The sequence below is a fragment of the Lepisosteus oculatus genome, chromosome 12 (assembly GCF_040954835.1).
Source record: "Lepisosteus oculatus isolate fLepOcu1 chromosome 12, fLepOcu1.hap2, whole genome shotgun sequence".
Lineage (NCBI taxonomy): Eukaryota > Metazoa > Chordata > Actinopteri > Semionotiformes > Lepisosteidae > Lepisosteus > Lepisosteus oculatus.
In genome coordinates this window covers 8,915,735-8,937,347 of record NC_090707.1, presented here as the reverse complement: position 1 = coordinate 8,937,347, position 21,613 = coordinate 8,915,735, and the positions used below count along the sequence as shown (strand labels likewise).

Sequence of the window (21,613 nt, the reverse complement as noted above, 5' to 3'; positions counted from 1 at the left end):
CCATGCTGTTGTGCAACCTGTAGGTTATTATGTGCATAGCATTTAGGAACAATGTAGTATTGTGTGTAAAATGTTCTATTTACTGATTAAAAAAACTCAGTTTACTCCAAAATGGCTAAATATCTTGTGTTTGAGACTGAAGTCATTCTGCTTGGCTTTCACACACTCTCCTTACAAATGTATTGAGTTGCTTGTTCCACTTTAGATCTAACATATTACAAAAGGCATCTCTTTCAGTGAATGCCAGCGGTATTTTCTAACCCTCAGTCCAGGCTGTTCTGTTTGCAGATCTAACATGTTGACTTTGTTTATTCGCTGCTGCAGGAGGTGCTATGAAAGCAAGAGTCCCCGTTAGCTCAGGTCTCCCAGAACGGCACTGAGCAGTGCGATGACTCATTTGCTTGTGATATACCCACGCCTCTAATATCCCAGCTCTCCATAGCTACTGTACAACGGATAGAAGACAGCTAGGAATATGATTTTATCCTAATCTCCACTTTTCTCTTGTCTCCATTATCTAATGTCCACTTGCATGTCACACACTAGGCAGAATTTAAAATTGTACAGATTTTAAATTTGTTTATGGTTGATTGTCTCCTGCTTTCGAATTTGAGGAATAAACATATATACGATGTAGATTTAGCAAACAATTTCCTTGGTCTTCAATAGAAAGGAGTTGGTCCCATGAACATACTGCAAATAGCCTGCTCCAGGAATGTACAGAACAGCACTGTTAAGCAGATTTTTATGTTACATACTGTAGGGTTATATTTGTGAAGCATCGAAGTTTATAATGAAGTGTCTCAGCATTGATGTTTATCAAATTTCTTGTATGATTATTATTTCAAGCACCGTTAAAAGAAGACCACTCAAGATGTTCTGCAAAGATCTGCTGTATGTAGTAACTCTTACCCTGGATGCTCCTGCAAACCTCTGCAGCAAGGTACTCATCTGGTGTTTATGGCACAAACTGACATCATAATGTCACTGTTTTCAAACCATTTCAAATTACATCAAACTCATGTTTAAATATTTTATTGAACTTTATTTATATTAAATTAAAAATATATTTTTGACGATTCATGTAACAAAAATGCAGAACAGTTTTTAGATGCTGTAGCTGTAGGGGTGATAAAATGTTCACTAAAATTAAGGGGTTGTTACCAGTGGTGCCAACATTAAGGAGGATGAATGTTTTTTTTAATTCTGGGACTTTACTGTCTCTGGTACCAAATGTGAAGCAAAGAAATGAGCAACTTAAGTTTTTAATTTCAGCTGCATTACTCTGTTATTAAAACAAGACAAAAGCAACTTTAAGGAACTAATTTAATCAATTTCCCCTGGCTTCATGTTTTGAGACTAGCAGAGAGGATGCAAGGAGAGATTGTACTTTGTAATGGACCTACAGTATTTCATTTTTCCATGGGCTGAGCTTTTGTCCAAAACGAAACCTGAACACAACCTCCTCATTGCGTTTACTGTTACAGGACCTGAGTACAAGACAGTTCCAAAGCTTAAAGTCTAGCTCTTTGCAGCTCTCTGACAGTCTTTTTTAAATCGTGCAAACCCTCAAGATAAACTAGCTCCAAAATTTTCTGATATTGCTCTTGGATACCAGAAATCATCCCGCCCCCAGCCACACTATTTTTCAGAAAGAGCATGCAGACTCTCCACCACAGAGGAATGATATCACACTGTGTGGTGAAGCTTCGCCGAGGTCTCGTTTATTAGAATTGTTCTGTGGCTCGCTGATTTTACATTGTACTGGTCTGACTGACTTACCTATCTCTGATTAACTTTTAGAAAGGATGTAGATAAGGCCTGACTAGAATTCAGGGTAATTCTTTATTCTGTTACAAATTATATGGGAAAATGCACTGAATCCAAATGAGAAAAACTTCAGGAAATTGCTCTTTTCTATTGTTATTTCTCTTTTCAGGAAAAAGGCATTCTGGATTAAAAAGAATAGGTGGTTTTCTTTGTTATAACCTACAAAAGCAGTCAGCTGAAAATGTTGCATGTTTTATGAGTATACAGCTGTTACTCTTATCTTAAGCGACAAGTGTTTGCAATAACTGGGGATGATAACACACTGTAGGAAGAACAGAGCAAAATCCTGCAGGCCCTATATCAATGAACTTCACGCTTTTTTCAAACAACTAGACTGAAAAGCATTTGAGAGGCATTATACATCGTTAACCCGCATTTCAGCTAATTAAAACACGCCACATTTAAAAAGATTAGTGGCTAAATTGTCACAAGCTATTTTCCATGAGACTGCCTGAGCTTGTCTGAACATCTCCAAGCACTGACCCCCACCCCCTCCCCCTGTGAAAAACGAGGGATGTAGAAAGTGTTTGTGTGTGGGGGGCTGGCCAGTAAGGTCATATCAGTTGCCAGCTGACAACAGAACACATGAATGGGGTTTTGGCGTGTTCATAAATTAATAAAAATCCTTAACTGACGCTGGCCCCTGAGACTACCTCGTTCTGGTTTATTCCGGACAGTTTTTGGAACAGCTGTTGGCAACACTGGTAGGTGCTCTCTGCCACTGTCGGTCCTACAGCTAGCTCTCTACCCAGTTCAAACATGGGAGGAGGTCACAGTAACAAAACCCAACTGCACCAATTATAAAAATGGAGAGAGATATCAAACACTGGGGATTAAAGGAGGAACCAAATACTGAAACACAACCTAAGAAATAAGGCTCTAGAGAGAGACTGCGCCAGAGCTTAGAAATTCAGAACAGGAACCGGTATTGCAACAGTGCGTCAGAGTATTTTCTACAGCTGATTTTACAGAAAAAGAAAATGAGAAGGGAAACAAGGCTTAAAATTACATCAAACAGTAAAAGCAGCTCCTACCACATGAGCAAGTGCAGAAGTTAAAAACACGATTACAATTTGTGCTAAACACAGTCACAAGTAAAATGTCTAAATTCATGAGCTTTTCAAATAAAAAATCACAATCCAAAATACAGATATATACAGAAAAAAAGTATCACTAATAGACAATTATGTTCAACATAAACCAATTCCAAGGTGAGAAGAAAATAATCCCAAAATGTAACAATTCCCCCTTATTTACAAATGCACTCTGGCCAATTCTTCAGCAGTCTATAAAAATACTATTCACATTTTTCAGTTCGCGTACAGTAGTACAGTAAATCTTGAGGAACAACTGTACCAAACTTCAGTTTATTAATAAAAAACAATGTGCTTCCTCCACATCTGTCAGTGTGTGCTAAAATTAATAACAAAAAAGACTGTAGAAATAGGAATACCAAAGATTATGCCAGGGAATTTTTTAAAATAATGGCCCTGTTTGCACATGGTGAAGCATAATAAAAACATTTAATGCAATAAAAGATCCAGAAATCTTTGCAACGCAAAGCGGTTTACTGGCGATCATGAACATATAAGGTTCTGCTGATGCAATAAAAATTACGCACAAGTTACTTAACTTATAGAAATGAAGAGAAATGCAGAAGCAAATTGCATACTCACACTGTTACATTAGTTATAAGACATCCTGCACATAGATCTTTATTAAAGGAAGATTGCTGAAATTTAGCTTTTTCTAATGGCCCATTTTGTAATGTTTCTGCAGAAATGAATATCTCTGTGGGCTGCTAAATTAAAAACAAAACCTCAGTTACTGAAAGAAATAAGGTGTTTGCCTGGAAGTTAAACAAAAGTAGCCATTTAAAAACAAGGTATTAATGACCTTAATCAATCTGCCTACAGTAATTCCAATTCCACCAGACTCATCTGTCTGGCACTCAAGGTCATATTCAGAAACCGTATTCTCCCTGTTGTCACTACATACCATTTATAGGTATTGGCTATCATTATACAGTACCTTAGTGAACTGAGATGATTGTGTTCGGAAAATGTTTAGCAGGCAGCTTGATGTTGGTTAAACTGAAAAATGAAAAGAATCCAAATGACCAAGACAGGTTCATAAGTGAGAATGGACTTGCACTTTCTATCAAATGGTCCATTTGTCTTCTCTTCTAGACTAACGAAAATGGCAAGGGAAATCTTCTCTCAACCTCTCAGGAACTCTGTGCTGTGCTAATGTGTTTTAAAAGAGCTACAAGAGGAACTGGGCTTTGTGCAGTGAACCCAATTATATTGAACCAGCGCCAGTGAAAGAGTTACCTGTGATGAGGCTGTTGCCCTTTTCAAACTCCCAGTCCCAAAAGTTAATGGGAGCTTCATGTAGTTAGTGGGTATTTGACAGACAAGGGAAGCAGTTGCCTGCTATGAGTCAGCATTGTTACTGATTTTATCTGAAAGTAAATTTTGATTATGAAAAAAAAAAAGATTTTGAAGTGTGTGACTGTTGGTGTTGAAGACAAAAGGACAAAGAAGAGACTTGACCTGAGAACTCAAAATGAAGTGCTCCAGTTTGTTGCTTTAACAGTCATGAATTTCAACCATCTGCTGAATTCCAGCAAAATGCTACATGATATTCCAGTTACATCAGTAACACTTTAGACTAGGGGTTGTAAATTCTATTTACAAATTCTTTATATCCTGTTACAAATAAAAGGGAGTTTGGTCTTTTCTTGTAGGCAACTGACAGAAGCAAGGGAAATATTCTCTACTGTCTCTCAGTATATCTGTGCTCTGCCAAAGTATTTAAAAGGACCAGCAAACAGTAGTACTACTACAATTTCTACCTAGTAGTAAGTAACCACTACTAGCGATTAATTAATTAACAATAGACACAACTATTCTTATATATGGAGAGGTTTCAACAATAATTTGTTTGCATTTTTATTGCCTCTCATTATGCAGCTATAGTATGTTCTTAATTTGCTACAGTATATGGAGGATAGCTTTAAAATCTTTTTTTTTCTGAATATATTCCATCCTCTGCTTATGAATAAAATTGGGCCGTTGTCTTTCTTTCCTTCTGACCATGTGTCCACAAAATGTCTCCAATACACAAACAAACATGGAGGAAGCTTGACAGATTAATCACTACACCAGATTTGGAAAAGTTAATTGCAAGTCTGTTGCTACCACATATATTGGTCTGCCCCAACAGTAACTTCAGACATTGGTCAAGTTGTTCCTCAGTAGCTGCTTTCTTATTTGATTTTAAATTAAACTCAACCCACTTTACATCCGTAACAGTGTATGCTACATTTTTAAAATACCTTCAGCAAAGTAAAGTCCAGTATCCACAGCTATAGACATGAGTATGTCTTGGGCTGGTGATAAGTTCACCATCCTGTTACTGATGCTGTAATCTTTTAGGAAAACACTAACAATGGAATGGTAATGTCTTTGTTTTCTCAAAGTAAATTTTTCTATGACATTGAGTGGGAGGGAGCTTCTTGGCTAGAAAAGGAATCAGAACTTGGATTAGTGATTTTTTTCATTTTTTTCAAGGGAAAAGTGGGCTTTTCTCAATGGATACTGCCTCCAAAAATCGGGCAGAGAAAATATATAATGCTCAGACTTAGACTAGCATGTACCACTCCAATTCTGTTTTAGTTCTAATTCGGATATTTAATCGCCTCAGTTTTAATGTCTCCCTGGGTCGCAGCCATCATAGGATGGAAGGTGGAACTACAACCTGACTGGGATACAAGTCTAGTACAGTATATACCTGTTTTTTAAGTACAACTTGCTGTCTAAACTGTGAGAAACCTTTGCATTTTCTTAAAGGAATGTACAGTATATATCCATTAAAAATGTATTCTGGCCATAAGGAGGGTAAGAACGGTATTTCATGGCAGTGAAGAAGAAGAGAGACACAGAGAATGAATATTCATACCATTATACATTTTCAATAAAGAAAATCCATCAGGGTTTTGCTAGAATTTGTTTTACTGGTTAGAAGTGATGCACCAGTATTGACGCAAAATGCAGCTGAAAGACAAAGATATTACCATCGCAAGGCCTAACATTAAAATATGTTTCTTTTGTCTGTAATCAAACCGATAATAATAATAATAATAATAATAATAATAATAATAATAATAAACATTTAACAACACAGAACAGTAACTACCTAAATGTGTGTTACAGCCAGATTCTTTCATTTTAAAATCAGCCCTACTCATACTTTTAAAATCCCTGTTTTTAAGGTTACAAAAAGTGCATTTATCCATTTCATTTTCACCAGGCTGTAAAAAACCCAACTAGACGGAGAACAAACACACTGGAATTCAACACATTAATGGTGACAGGACCACAGCGGGACATGTGTTGATAAGCACAAGTCTTGTATCCAATTCAGGCATCATGTAGCCCAGAACAATGTGTCAGAAACTTTAAAGCACCCAGTATATTTAACAACATTTGACTCAATCTGACAACTACTTCTAATATTCAGTAGCTCGAGTGTAATTAAATTGGCTGTAATAAATTATTCATTTACATAAAGGAAAATATACTTACTTTTTTACTGTCTTGTAAACAAATTATTTTGGCAAATTACAAAATTCGGACTCGTGTTCCCTGACATCCTAACCTTGTTTTGAGCTACATCTGGTTTAAAAGAAATCCGGCTGCAAACATTCAAAACAACACCTGTGTTATTAAAATCTTAAGAACCAGTTAAAGTGCTCCATCCAGGGTCTACCTTCATTCTGTACACACATAAATAAAATTAATACAATTAATTTCCAATATTAAAATATAATGTTGTACGAATCTAGCAAAACATGGACAATATTGTTTCTAAAGGTCTTCTGCAGTGAAAAAAAACTCAAAACTTGTATAATGGTGGCATTAGCTTGAATTTTTGAAAGTGTTTGATTAGGCTGCTCCAGAGCTTTAAGTGCTTTAAAATCTACAAAATAAATCAACGTTGAATGATTTCAAATGCTCTTGCATTAATTTTAGCAGCAAAAGAAGTGCCTGGCAGTGTACTCAGTAACACAAGGTGCTGGCGATCAATAGAAATGATTTCTGCCTGTTAGATTTTTATTATTTAAAAAGGTCTTCTTAATGGTTTTAATTTATCATAGTTCCTCCCTTTCATATATTAAAATGAACTACAGTTAAATGAACATACCTTAAAACATTTGGCACAGTTCTGTTTTGCCATTTTAATCTGGCCCTGGTGAAGTGTGTGTTATAACTGAACTCTGCTGCAGAGGTCACCTTGAACAATCTGTCCTGTTTCAAAGGTGATGAGTTGTCACACCATCAAAGTCTCCTTAAAAAGCAGTTTACAAATAATCCTCATCCTACTACTCTGCTTAATATACTGTTACACTGCACAGGTGCTATTTTGATCATCATACGTTTTCTGTTTTCGAGATTTAAAACACCAAAACCCTTAGTTCTGCACTTTAAATCACTACTGAATGTAGATCTAAAGCTACATCCTCACCAGTTTGTACCTCACAGCTGAAGACCTTATGGCAGTAATAAAATCAACTTTCATGTGGAATTTCTGTAGTCCTCTTGGCTGATCCTCTCCTCTTGCAGAACAGTGTGCGACAACTGTTTGAGAGCCATGACCCAAGAGTGCAGTTTGATCTCAAGGCTTCACCATGAGGCAATGACTTAATTACAGAATAGAAAAGAGACTTGCTAATGTGCCTTTAAAACCAGCGTCTAATTTTGATGAGTCTCAGGCTCATCTCTCCCTAACCTCACTTGCATTCTTCATTAAAGCGGTAACACAAAAGGTAAGTGTTTCTTCCTTCACAGTCCCATGAACCTCTACAAACTAAAAAGTTTGCTGTCGAGCCTTTTGTACATAACATGGAATATTACAGATTTTATGCCACAAGTTTCATATATAATATGAAATATCCTTCTGTGTGTGTTTGAGTGTCCACGAGTCTATGTGTGGGTTTCTGTTCAATGGCTCCCTGTGAATTAAAAAATCCATTAACTTGGAAAAAATGAAGTAATTCTAGCAGTTGAATTGAAGATGTCTTCTATAAAGATGATATGCAACTTTTTAAAATACTTGTTAAAGTATTGGTCATGGTCTTTTTTGTTCATTTTGTAAGCCAAGATGAAACTGTAGAAGACATTCACTGATGTCCTCGTAGTCACTATGGATTGAGCCACCCTACAATTTGTGGTCAATGTATTCTCTGATGCTGCAGTACTGGGCAGACAATGGCTGCAGCTTTGTTTGGGGGTTCACTTCACACTGTCATCAAAGGAAGAGACTTCATTAATTCCAGTTATTATATGAACAACCATAATTGTATTCTCTGCATTTATGATGTGACTGTATTGTTCCTTAATTGGAACCACCTGTAGTGGTTACTGTCCCAAGTAGAGCTTCTGTTTAAAACCATAATTCATATGCATATTCTATTATTGAGATTCTTCAGCATAACATATTGCACTTTGCTAGTTTTGACTGAACCTTTATTGGGGGACGATAAATGTGCTATTACATAAGCCATAAGTAATAAGTCAAATGCAGATGAGTATCTCATCATATAATCATAACAGCATAGTGAAAGCACATACAAACTGATGAACCCGAGGAGATTGACCATTCTGCGTATTACACAGGGCTGTGTACACTGAAAATAAAGTGAATTATCTACCGAACCAGTACTGTACTAATTTAAAAAAATTATATATATCAGAAATGTAAATATTTCTTTATGTACTGGTTCATTTTCCTTTACATAAAAGGTCAGTCAGTTGGCTAGGAATTATAGTTATAAAAGAAGCTCAAGAGTAGGACCCTCTTATTAACTGAACAATAGTTGGGGACCTAAACCCATTTTAAAATCACCACCCAGTGGTTTTCTTTTTTTCATCTACACAAGCTCTGCAGGTTTTAATGCAAAGTTCCTTTGTCAGTGTCCAAAGCATGAGTTTTCAGGTTTAAACAACTGACTGCTGTTGGAACAGCCTTTATATAACATGGCTGCTTGTCTCCATATTGCTTGAACTTTGCTCATTTGTATGAAGAAGGGGAAGATGAACAGAATTATTCAGGGCCAATGTGCCACACCCAGCCTTCAACAAACTGTGTTTGTTGTTGCCTCTTGCAAGCAGGAAATGAGGGCCACGCTAAGAAGCACTCAGTTCTTTTTGTTGTTCATTTCTCAAGAAATTGGGAAGGTAACCAGGAGAGTCTGATGCTTGCTTCAGATTGACTGAAGTGCAAAGTCCTCTTCCACAGCTAGTTGGAGGAATGCTGCTTCAAGTGGGCGTCCCAGTGATGTATCGTCTCTTTTCATTTCTTTTGGAATTGTTTTCTTCCAGTTGGGAGGAAACACAAAGTCTCAGAATGCTCGCAAAGGAAAAAGGCTATGAAGACCAGGCCCCTTCCTCCTGCTAGCTGGAGAAAGCACACACCCCAGCCGCTACACCACAGTGTTCCTCTGACGGTATGGTGGGGGTGGCAGCACTGTGCTAGGCTTCAGAGCGTACTCGGACAAGTACTCTGGGTTCTCCGCTACCACTGGCCTTATGCGCCCATTCTGTTTGTAGAAGAACTTGGTGTTGCATTCCTGTAGGTAATCTGGGTTGTGTAGGGTGGCCTTGGGGGGAAGACTGTGGTGCCAGTATTCGGGATTGTCAAAAGTCTTTTTCGGCTTCTTGTCAACCATGGTGCCCGTGGTGGTGGCAGTGACAGGGGGGGGCAACTCATTTTTCTTGAGGAATTCGGGGTTCTTCTCAGCCTTGTTGTGGAACGTGTTGAGGTACAGAGGCTCGTTCACGTACTCGTCTTCCACCTTGGGTTGCCCATTGGGGGCGCTGTGGTATCCTGGGTTGTCCAGTGCATGAACGTCTCCATTCCTGCGGCGTGTGACGAAGGGGTTTTCCTCTACTGGGTTCAGATAATCTAAAAATGAGAGCGATAGAATGGCTAAGAGTCAATTAGCTTTGTACCTCTATAATGTAATGAAACTGAGCTATGCAAGTTGAAAAGAGACTGAAACAATCTAACCATTTTATTTAAAGGCAGGAAACATTTGTTGTGATTGGAAGAGAACTCCCAGCCAACTTCTCTCCAAACTAAAGCTATCCCCTATTCTGCTTGTTTAATGTCCTCACAAACACGGATCTTTCACCACTGCCAAGCGATAAGGCTCAAAAGGAACTGAAGCACACAGCTCAGCCGGCATTTCTCAAACGCTATTTTCCTGTCATAAGACATTTTGCTTTGGGCTTGAGTTCTGAAGTTCTTTGCATCAAAGTGCAATATGCAGCCGAGTCTGACAAAGAAAAATAATGATAAAAGGTTTTTAATCTGAATGAAAACATAGGTTTTGTCATGGTTCACACAAATAAGTAACGTGTGATGTTACAATAACAAAGTTATATGAAGCGAGCCCCATTTCATGAACAATTTAGAAACAAGCAGATGATATCATTATCCCAAACATAACCCCATGATAATATCAAGATAATTTTATAACAGTTTGTGCCTTTTAGTTGTAAAGACAACTGGCAAGATGATTTCAATGTAAGTGCTTTGAAAGCAGTCTGCTTTAACCTCCATGCTCCACCATAGCAATTCAGGCAGACACCTACGTCATTTGAGGAACAATAAGAATGATTAAGAAAGCCTGAAATTTGACCTGGGAGTGACAAAACGCCATATCTGGGTGAAACAATTCAGATGCATACATAGATGGCTTGCAGGGAAAAAAAACTGCATTGGCTTAGAAGAAGAGCACACTAGGGCTGGCTGATTGGAGCTTTTGTGATGGTGAATGAAGATGACTTCTTTACTGCTCAATTTAACCAATGGTGTGACAATGGAAACCTGTCACATTGCAACCAACTCCTAGCCTGATACCGTCCGAAGACTGTGGTTGTGGAAGCTGATCCTTGACCCTCATCCTTGATGTCTAAGCCTGCTCACCTGTGGGCGTCTTGTCCTTCATGGGCGTCATGTACCCATCCTCGTCCATCTCTCCTCGTGGGCTGCGCTCCCCCAGGAAGACAGTGGGGTCTGCGCTGTAGCGCTGGGTGCTGCTGTCCTCACATTGCCGTGGGGACACTTGCTTCCTCAGTGTACCATTGCACCGCGGGTCCTCGAACGACTCCAGGGTTGCCCCCTGCACTGCCGGAGGCTCAGGGGCGGCACCAGGCTGGACAGCCCGTGGGAGAGCTGGAATCATTTCCTCTGCATTAAAGCCCCCGTCCCGGTACACAAATTGATTCTGCGGGATAACAAACAAACACAAGACAATGAGAAGGAACATGAAAATAAAATGTACATAAACATGTTCTGTATATGCTTTAGATTACTGAAATTCAGATTCTTAGATAAATGGATTTTCAGTCAGCTCAGGGATGAGGTGTTATGATTGAGTTAACTACTGTACATGTTAATCCTGTACATACAAAAAAAAAACAGAAAGGGCCAAATATCAAAAAAGAAAAGCACAATCAATATTGCGATGTCTGCCTCGATCAGTTTGCAAAAGCAGACAGATGATCACTCATCTAGCGGTGAGTATTATTTCTATTTTGGAAAATCTAATTTCACGCCCACACATTCCTCTGAACAGAACACAGATGAAATTTTAACTGTCTGAAATATTCCACAAATTTGCCATGTAGAGCTAAGAACTGGGAATGTGCTCTGGCCCTTGTCTGGACACTAGCAGACCTGAATTAGGTCACTCCCGATACTGAAAGCCTCATTAATCTTTACTCATTTAACCAAGGTTTGACAGTGGCGTTGTTGATACTTCTTGAGTTGCTGTCTAATTAACAGAAGACTGAAGCAGATTTATCTTCTTGCCAAACTAGCAGGATAAGTGCTCCTTACAGGAAAAGGAAATGGGTTTGCATTTTAATGGCAATTTTCAATTTCACAAACTGACTGTATGTACTAACATAAAGAACTTTTGTCACTGTCATATTCATGATACTCCCAAGCAGTTAATATGTCAGCAGGCTTATTTTTATTTTAGATTTCTTGAAAGAACTTCAGATTTCTCCTTTTTTGTAGCCAGCAAGCGCTCTTTGATTAATACCTCTTATATTTACACTTCCTATGGGCTTTCTCAATTTTTGGTGATTTCAAACACAAGCAGAGAACTTTACAAACAAGACATCACCAATCCTTTGAAACAGGACACATGACCACAAAAGAAAGGGAACAATTTGTCTCTAGTGGATACGTGTCAGCAAACAACTTCTTTTGCCACTTGAAAAATCATGACTTTTTTAAACTTCTGTCACATGGGAACCTTCTGTTTCTTACATACAAACATAAGCAAAAGGGACTGGATGGATTGTTCTTATTTGTATTTTTTATACCCCCTACAATAAGGCTAAATATCATTGCTACATAGACTATATTTCTGACACTTTTAAAAAAATGCAGATCTATGACTACTCTGTAGCTTCAAAGCCTCTTAGTTTTTCATGTATTCATGGGTTTACTTTACACAGTAGCAGCAGACTGTACTGAGCATAGCTCCTACTGGAGGCTGCCCACGCTCTCTAGACGAGCAGCCCTAAGGTGCCCCAGTCCTTATTTGGAGAGGGAGAGGGTTTGTGCAGGTGGGCGGAAGGCAGACTGGGAGAAATAAACCCCTTCTGGTTGTGTTTGATCTTGTTTATTTATTGCAGTTAAAATTGTGGGTTGGCGTGAGTGATCTAATGTGTATGTGTGGGGGGTTGTGTACTCTCCTTGTGTGTATGTGTGGGGTGCTGCATGTGATCATGTGTGTGAACATGCATGTCTGGGTCCCTTGGGTGACAATTTGAAAAGTAAGAAACCCGCTGAAGCAACAGTGTGCTTTTCCCCCCATTTTTATTCTGCTGGTTGTTTCTCAGAACTCTCTGACCTCAAGATCCTGCAGTGCATTCCAATGGCCTTCATGAAAGTTGATCATGGTAAAAAGGTAACATCCTAAGCTTTGTGGCTTTTATTCACCCTAAGCTTTATTCAAATGTTTTTCACCAAGCAGATTCTAGGAGTGCAAAACAAACTGAGCTCTGGTTTGCCACTACTTTTCTGTTCTTCCTCACTGTCTGAGGTTTTCAAGACCCTCGGAAGGAAAACAAAAACCCAGCTGGTTTTCAAATACTGTATTTAATTATATTCCAGTGACTGCTGCAAAGTAACAATATCCCTGCTCTCTCGCTGTTGGTCTTTATTTGATTTCGTTTCGTCATATTTATTTCACAATGCCTGTGCCTAACCATCTAAATCCAATCCCCTTTTCTTTCAAAAGCACAGACTATCTGAACAGATTTTTGGATTCAGACACATTCTATTTCATGCGTATGCGGATAAACAGGGAAAAAAACAAAGTAACAGGAATTAGATGTTCAACAAGCTAGAAAAAATGTCAGTGATGTTTTTGCTTGTCAGACTGTTTCCAGTGAAGTCAGGCTCAGCAAACAGGATGCTTTCAGAGAGGTAACATAACCCTGATTTTCAAAGATGCACTTCAGCACATAACCTTTTACATTATTGAGTCTGTGTCTTTCCAATCAGGAGCCTGTGGACTTATTCATGCAGTTCCCAGCATCTGGAAACAGTCAGCTGTGTCAGTAGAGTGCACTGGTGCACAGACCCAGCCTTCAGGACTGCATTCTTACTTTACTTATAATGAAGTTTTTTTTTTCATACAGTAGTGCCCTCTCGGCAACCTAATACTTACAGGGACTACAGTGTCTATCTTCCTCACATAGGAAGTAGGCCATTGCCTTCCAACTTCCACCCTGAACAGGAATTATCCTATGTGCCAAAATCTGTCTCCAAGTTGTACATGTCTCCTAACCACCAATAACACTTAATGTACACCAAAGGGTGCATTTCAGGAACCGGCTTTATTTTGTTCAGCTGGGAACAAAATAGGAACTGTCCGAAAACACTTCATTATTAACTAAACCGGAAATAACTACATGGCTGATGGCTTCTTGACATGGGAGTTGCGCAAGATAACAGAACAATTAAAATTTAATCCATCAGAAAAATGACGGGACAATTTGAATGCTATTTCAGATTATTGGTAATGACATAATGTGACTCTATATTCTTGTTCTAACATTATTTCTCAAAAAGACAAATTATTTTAATTTCTCCCTCTTTTATTCACAAAGTTCTATGCTCAATGGCTGAGTCTAGGAGTGTGGGCTGGTAGGCTACTATAAGCCAGGCAGTCATTGACGCCCTGGTTATGATGACCTTTATGTTTCAATTCACGACTAGAGTGTCTCATTGCATTTTTAATGAAGGGAGCCCATCTTCCGGCCTCCCTGGGGTCTCTGCCTGCCTGTCACATGCGCACAGGAGTAATAAGACATGCTAGAACACAGCTGGCCATGCAGAAAGTAAACAGCAGACCAAGCCCATCATCCTTCAGCAAACAGCGCTCCCATTTTAGTGAAGACACTGCTATTTACAAGTGCGAAACTCAGTAATGAAAGTGGTACTCAGGAGGCCGGAGTTTAAAAAGCCATGGCCTTTATGCGATACACTGGGATACAACGAAAAACATTCAGTGGGGCTCCGTCTTGTTAATGAGCTCAGCTCTGCAGGGGCTCTGTCCAGTTGATGGGCATGCACTATGCCAAACAGCCCTGGCACTTCACCCACACTCAACCTGGCCTGCCCATGCTCGTGTACTGTATACTGTATATACAGTACTCTAATGCAGAGGTCCTGGTCCAGTCATGGAAAGGCTTAGTGTCTTCTCATTTGTGCCCCAGTTGAGCTCTCAGCTACGTAACTAATTTCATTATTTATCTGCAGAATCACAATACTGCTTACCAGACTTCAATGTTTTATATGTAACAGCTTCCTTAATTGGGTTATTTGAACGACTCAGATTGAAACAAAACCCAGAAGCCTCTAGGTGCCCCAGGGGAGTTGAGACTCCTGCTCTATACAGATCAGGTGGAATTCTAAAGGTTTTTACATGCAGAACATTTTTTGTTTGTGGGTTTTTAAAGCGCAAGTATCTGCAGAACAATGTTATCTATTCTGTATTCTAGATGGACTTGGTAAATAAAGACACTCATGAGCACAGATGAAATTCCCTCCAAAAATGTTTTTCATAAAAAAACAATCTGCTTTAAAATAGTTTTTTTTTTCTAAACAATCCTAGCATCAGTTCTGATAAAGAGACAAAGCACATTGTAAGCACAAGGGCGTTTGGAAGGGCCTGCCTGCTGGGATATGGGATGCCTACCCTGTTGGAGTCAACACGAGGACGGGGGGTGTACGATGGAGGGGGGAGGTTGAAGGCCTGAGGGACCAGATACTCCTCTGCATCCATCAAGTCATCTAGCTCCTCCTCATCCAACAGGCTCTGGAAGAACTTGCTGTCATTGGGGCTGGGTAGCTTCATTCGGTCATCCCCCTGGAACATGGATACACTCACGTCAGCGTTAGGGGAACAGCATGGTCTCCAATGTGCTGAACTATCTTTTTAACTTTAAATAAGGAGGAGCATTCCTATGGAATGAGAGAGTTCTTATGGTGCGAAAAAGGCATTACACAAAAAAAGAAAGACAAAGAAATGGCATTCCTTGTTCTTTGAAAAACCCATCAGTTAATAAGGCACTCCCACACTGTGGGCTTCTGTAAGGCGTTGCTGTGTAACGGCCACAGTGGCTTTGAGGGAGGACTTACCTGAATGACCAGATAGCGCTGCGGGTCCCGAGCCATCCTGGTGAATTCTGCTGCCAGCTCCTTGAACTTGGGTCTGCTGTCCGCGTCAATCATCCAGCCTGAGAAACAGTGGAAAGGTTCAAAACGGCACCACAAAAACTCTCTGCTTTAATGCTGGATTTTGCTTCCTCATGTTGTGGATCCTCTTGGAGGGTTCAGATATATACACTCAAATTGGGCCATGCTAGGAGCCTCTGAAAAGGCTTGAAGATGCAGGCTAAATCACTGTGAATAAGAAGAGCTAGAACACATCCGTATGAGGTAGGCACATGCACAAACGTGAGTAAAGATACAGAATCGGGGTTTGCATCATTGCTAAACTGTAGGTACATGTACCCCCAGGGCTACACCAGTTCTCTCAAGAGGGTCTTCAGAGAATATTTTGTAATGTTCCCCGGATTTGTTAACTTTGCAGATTTTATGTAACATCATCTTTTTTTCCTAAGCTATTTTTTTTTACTGTGAGCTTATAACCATTACGACTCACCGCGCTTAAACCTGTTGAAAATGTACTTTGTTGATTTCATTTCAAGCGTACCAATGAGGACACTGCACACAGATATAATGACGTGCACTGATTAAATCCAATTACATTAGGTGTCAAAAGGATTGTCCCCATTTAAATCATTTTTGACGTAGTGAAAGATGGACTGAGTATTGTATATTAAACAGCAAAATGAGCACATGTCAGAGATGGAGTATTAAAAACATGCAAACTTCCAATGAAACCTTAAATATCTGTACGCCAGCTGTGGACATAACATAAACACTGACAAAATGAATATTCAAAAAGAAAGGCAATGATGCATACGGTACCAAATAAAAAGCCAAAAAATGCACTGAAATACAGTAGGATTCTTTTGAACTGGTGTCCATGCTTTTGCTCAGCCATTGAGTGTGTTACAGTATGTGGTGTAGTGCTTTCGAACAACAGCTTAAAATCATCTCCTTTACACAGACACTGGAAAATAAAACACAAGCAGCACAAAAACAAACCACTTGACATTTTCACAGCTTTGGCCAAGCAAAAAAATACTATGCTCCACAGCTGACAGGACAAAGGCCCTTGAAGCACCAAGCACCAAGAGAGTTACAGAGTGGCAAGGTCAGGAATGTCTCATACAATAGCTGAGGAATTAATGCCACCAGTGACAGAGGACCTGGTTGGCACTTTTCTTATTTCTAAGGCTAGAAAAGCTATTCAGATGGCGTTATTATGCAACAACACGATTTTCTGAGACAATTAGCAAATCAAATTATCAGCGACCATTATTTGCTCTCGAATTGGATGAGATCCTAGAAGAGGGACACTTGTCTCATTTTGTTGCTCTTCCTTCACATTTAAGGATACAATATCCTTTTTGTGGAATGACAACCAAAGCTGAACAAAATATCCTCTATATTCGATGTGAGGTCTTACCAGTAAAGTTTAAACTACCAGTAATACCAATTAACAGTACCCTCACTATTTTCAACAGTTGTTGTAACACATGTACTGTACGCACTGTATGTGACCACAGCATCCCTCAACGTCAGAGAGGCCTACAGCGCCGTTCACAATAATAAATGCTTGTGAAAGTGGATTTCTGGCAGTCCCTGGGATAAAACTGAAAGTATCACTACCATCTATAGGTTGAAAACAGCTTGTGACTGAAATTGCCACCTATCCTCCTTCACACGATTTTGGTTCAATTAACAAGTTTGTGACATTAAGGGACCATCCTTTTAACTACAAAATGATTTGTAAAATGGGTATTAAATTGGATATGATTCAAAACTGTTGGTATATCTGGATAGGTTTATGTATAACAAAGTTTGGGATCCATTGTTTTAGCATCTTAGTACTGTATCTTTTAGTATTAGTATTTAGTATCTTAAAATGGTTTAATCTGTAGTGTGTGAGGCTCTGCTGAGGTCTAGGTAGAGTCAAAGGAAGATAGGGAAAGAATTTTAAGTCTTTGATCTCCTATTGTTCAATTCAATACCAGCTTTGATCTCCTCAAGCAAATTAATGAGTGCCTCAGGTGCCAGTCAGTATAAAAAAACTGGTCCCTATCCTCCAAGAACATACAGGAGCTGCACACACATTAACACCATAAACCATTCTCCTGTTATAATTTCCTCACAATTAATAACTCTTCAGTTTATACCTACTCATTATCTGAATTACCCACAATTACTCACCTACTCAAAAAATGCAAGCAAACCTCAGCAATTTAAGATCACCCTGGCAGAATTACACATGCAGGAGACCAATAAACTATTGCAAAAATCATTACAAACAACAAATGTGCAGCTTATTTATAATTAAAATAAGTGCCTCGCATCTTTTACTGCTACATTTAGGTCTATTTGGCAATCAGGCTGTCTTTCAAACAGCCTGACAGTTCCATTCAGAGGGTCTGTTAAAACCATCAGAATCAAGAAAGAAATACACAAAGACATCTAGTAGAACAGGTGACCCCTCAGGTGGTACTAATGCTATTGTCTCTCTCTATATACACCTTAATAGGTGTGAAATGTTTTCCTAAGCAAGCAGTGTGTGCTTAAAGCACAGAAACTGATATATTTCTGAGCCTATATAACACTACCAATTGTACATGCTGAGCTTTGCAGTGCAAGAGTGACACTCCATCAAGGGGCCTGCATTGCCACTGCAAAGATTAATAACCAGAGAAGTTAAAACACAAATAATATGTCACTCATCCTTATGGATGACTGAAGCATCAGAGTGCTCACATGATTTACAGCAAAAAGAACGTCTTTTGGAAGATCAGGGCCAGTGGACTCTTGGCACGCATGCATTTTGAAGATTGCTAGCAGATATCAGAAAATGATGCTACCTCACGAGCATACAGTCCCATCCCAACTCTCAGCTATGTGCAGTGACAGTGTAGAGACAGACCATTTCAGAAGAGTCCGTAGTAGGAATCAGTGTTACAATTGTGGCACTAATTTTATTATGTAAAGAACATACCCTGCAGTTTGGAAAAAATACTGTATGCAGAGCAGACAAGCTGCAGGATCACCTGGGGTGATGTACTGTAAAGTATATAGAGAAAGGTGCAAGACATAGGTCTTACATTTCACCATGACCATATACACATCTATGGTACAGATGGGTGGCTGAGGAAGGCGCTCCCCCTTTTCCAGGATGTCTGGGATTTCCCGGGTTGGAATTCCATCGTAGGGCTTCCCTCCGAAAGTCATCAGCTCCCAAATAGTTACTCCTGGGACACGTAAAGTTAGAGGAAGCACAAGTGGTGTACAGTAAATGACAGCCAGTTCAGTTATCTTCCACCAGTGGGTTACAGTAACTTATCCGGTGTGTTTTTAATTAGGAATTCTATAACTTCTACAGTTCTGCAGATTACAATAAACAATACTTTTATGCAGACAGTTATTTTATATTTGGTCCCCGTTCAATTTATTTTAATTGTATTTTTTGTTTCTGCAGCCCCACATCAGAAAAGCAGCCTCTGGCTGATTGTGGTAAATTCATACTATAGTATTTCCCATTTTTGTGTCTCTCTTCTCCTTCTGTGTACAGTATGTTGTGAAGGTGATTGAACATTCTACATGTATCATATTGTAATACTCGAGGATCAAGTGAGGATCAGTGGTTCATCCAAGCCACACTCACCATAGCTCCACACGTCACTCTGGTGCGTGAACTTCCTGTAGTGGATACACTCCAGTGCCATCCACTTGATTGGCATCTGAAAAAGAGGGAAGGAAGTGTCAAAATGCACCTCCATCTCATCTACACAGCTCCACTGGTACAGGTGTGCTAAACTGTCTGCCTACAGTATGTGTTGATAAACAGTTTCAATAATTATCATCTTGTTTCAGATTACCTTCTACCTGTAAAGATTTCTACTGTACATGTGCAATTGGAAAGTTTCAACTTAGTTATGGAGCGCACATCCTTGATGGACAGTGGGTATACACAGAGAATATTTGCTTGCAACAGATACTGTATCTAGGCAAAAAGATGAATTTCCCATACACAAAGTGCATTTACCCATCTTCTTTGCACATATTTCTGTGCACTTACAACAATAAACACAGGACAATAGTTAGGTAAAAAATCTGAATTTCACTCTCGGCATTCTGAAAGCATTGAGGGATTTTTATTTGCTTTTCAAAAGAAAATATTGGATACAGTGCTTCGCAAATGTATTAAAACCCTTCCTATTGTGTCCCATTTTGTCATGTAACAAAATGATAGCGTGCACAATTTTATTCAAAATCTGAGTGCCCACAATGAAGATTTTAAAGGGGAGGATAAGTTACAAACGATGCGAGCAAAAACTGAAATACTGTATATTGATATCACAAGTATTCAGACCCCTGGCCTCAGTGTTTTGCGGAAGCATATTTGACTGCTATTAACCTCAGGTCTTTTTGATAAGTCTCTACCAAGCTTGCAAACCAGTTTGGTGCAATTCTTGCCCAACATCTTGGCAGATGTACTCATGTTTTCTCCAATTGCTTTGGGGCTGCTTCTAGAATTCTACAAGATGATCAATATCTTTACTTTGACTAAGCTACAATAACATTAACGTTCTTATTCTTAAGCTACTAAAGCCACTACAGTGTAGCTTTTGGTCATTGTGCTGCTGAAAGGTCAATTGTGCCCCGGTTTTAGATCTGAAGCAGGCTTTAATCTATGATGTGCAAGTACTTTATCTTTATTCCCATCAGCCTTGAAAACCTTTTTAGGCAGAACTACCACATAGTAGTAGTAGTAGTATACTGCCTGACAGCTGGGATGGTGATAATTATGCACTACGTTGGTTGTGTCAAATGTCATTTCTTGCATTAAGACCAAAAAGTTCAAATTTTGTCTTGTCTGACCACAAAACATTTTTCTACATGTTGAAGTTCCCCTCACTGATCACTCACAGTAGGTGCACAGTTGCATACCTCTTGCATACACCATGTAGAATTTGATTTGAGATTTTTTTTTTTGCTATTCCAAGCAAACCTCCTTTGTACAGTCACCAGGAATTTGTCAATCCATGGACATTTTCACCTATCTCAGCCACTGAACTCTATACAGTAGCCTTTGGCCTTAGAGTGGTGTCCCTCAACAGTTTCCTCCTTTGCCCGACAAATTGGAAGGCAAGTTTAGAAAGACAGCCTGATCTTCTAAGATATTAGATATTAAGGGTCTGTGAAATGTTCTGTACATGTCTCCTTTATATACTGTAACTATAACTTTAAACCATGTTTTGTTGTAAAAGTGCCTTAGTCTTCATGGTGAATCTTTGCTTGAAATTCACTATCTGACTAAGGAACTTTGCAGAGACAGATGTTTTATTCTCAAATCATGTGAACCACTATTATAATGCACAGACAGAGGTCACTCAACTAATTGTGCACCTAATTAAGGCAATTACTATAGGTGTGCCACAGTAAAAGGTTTGAATACTTATACAATCTGTCCTTTTACATTTTTCTTTCATATCAAATATCTATTGATTTCTTTCATTTTAAAATACTGCTTTAAATATGTGTGGCTGGTTGTGTATATGACAAATATTTCACGGGGAGTAATGCCAACCAAGAATGAGATGTTTTGCTAATGTTTTTTGCAATGTACTGTATTAGCATAATATATTATGTCTTAACCCTCATTGTTAAGAGGTAGCCTCCTGACAACAGTCTGAATACTTGTGCAGGGCAGTGTGAGTATACATACATTTGTATAACACCATATTATTTCTAAAGAACAATAAAAGAAAAAGAGCATGCAATACACGTACATGTACTGTACAGTGTGGGCAAAAGGCAAAAGGGCTCTCCAAACAAAATAAGCTACTTAAATATGTAGCAGGTACAGCTGAAACAACATAGGCATATTCTACACACATACAGTACCTGTACAGAGCAATTCTGATATGAAGGAAATCCAGCAAATGGATATCAAATAACATCAGCAAGCAAAAAAAACAAAACCAAAACAAATTCCCTCTTCAGACTGAAACAATCAGCATAACACTAA

The 21,613-nt window shown here is 39.0% G+C and overlaps 1 protein-coding gene across 1 annotated transcript in view; it reads right to left on the bottom strand.

Annotated features, from left to right (window-relative positions):
* Positions 1 to 1,024: 1,024 nt before the first annotated feature.
* Positions 1,025 to 21,613, bottom strand: part of LOC102686973 (receptor tyrosine-protein kinase erbB-4) — a 369,352-nt gene continuing 348,763 nt past the window's right edge. Inside the window, exons 22-27 of the mRNA XM_015358522.2 lie at positions 19,247 to 19,322; positions 18,687 to 18,833; positions 15,565 to 15,662; positions 15,122 to 15,292; positions 10,825 to 11,125; positions 1,025 to 9,798 (exon numbers count right to left, since the gene is read on the bottom strand). Of these exons, the coding sequence (XP_015214008.2) occupies positions 9,317 to 9,798; positions 10,825 to 11,125; positions 15,122 to 15,292; positions 15,565 to 15,662; positions 18,687 to 18,833; positions 19,247 to 19,322 (1,275 nt within the window). The 3' untranslated portion in view covers positions 1,025 to 9,316. The remainder of the gene's footprint in view (positions 9,799 to 10,824; positions 11,126 to 15,121; positions 15,293 to 15,564; positions 15,663 to 18,686; positions 18,834 to 19,246; positions 19,323 to 21,613) is intronic.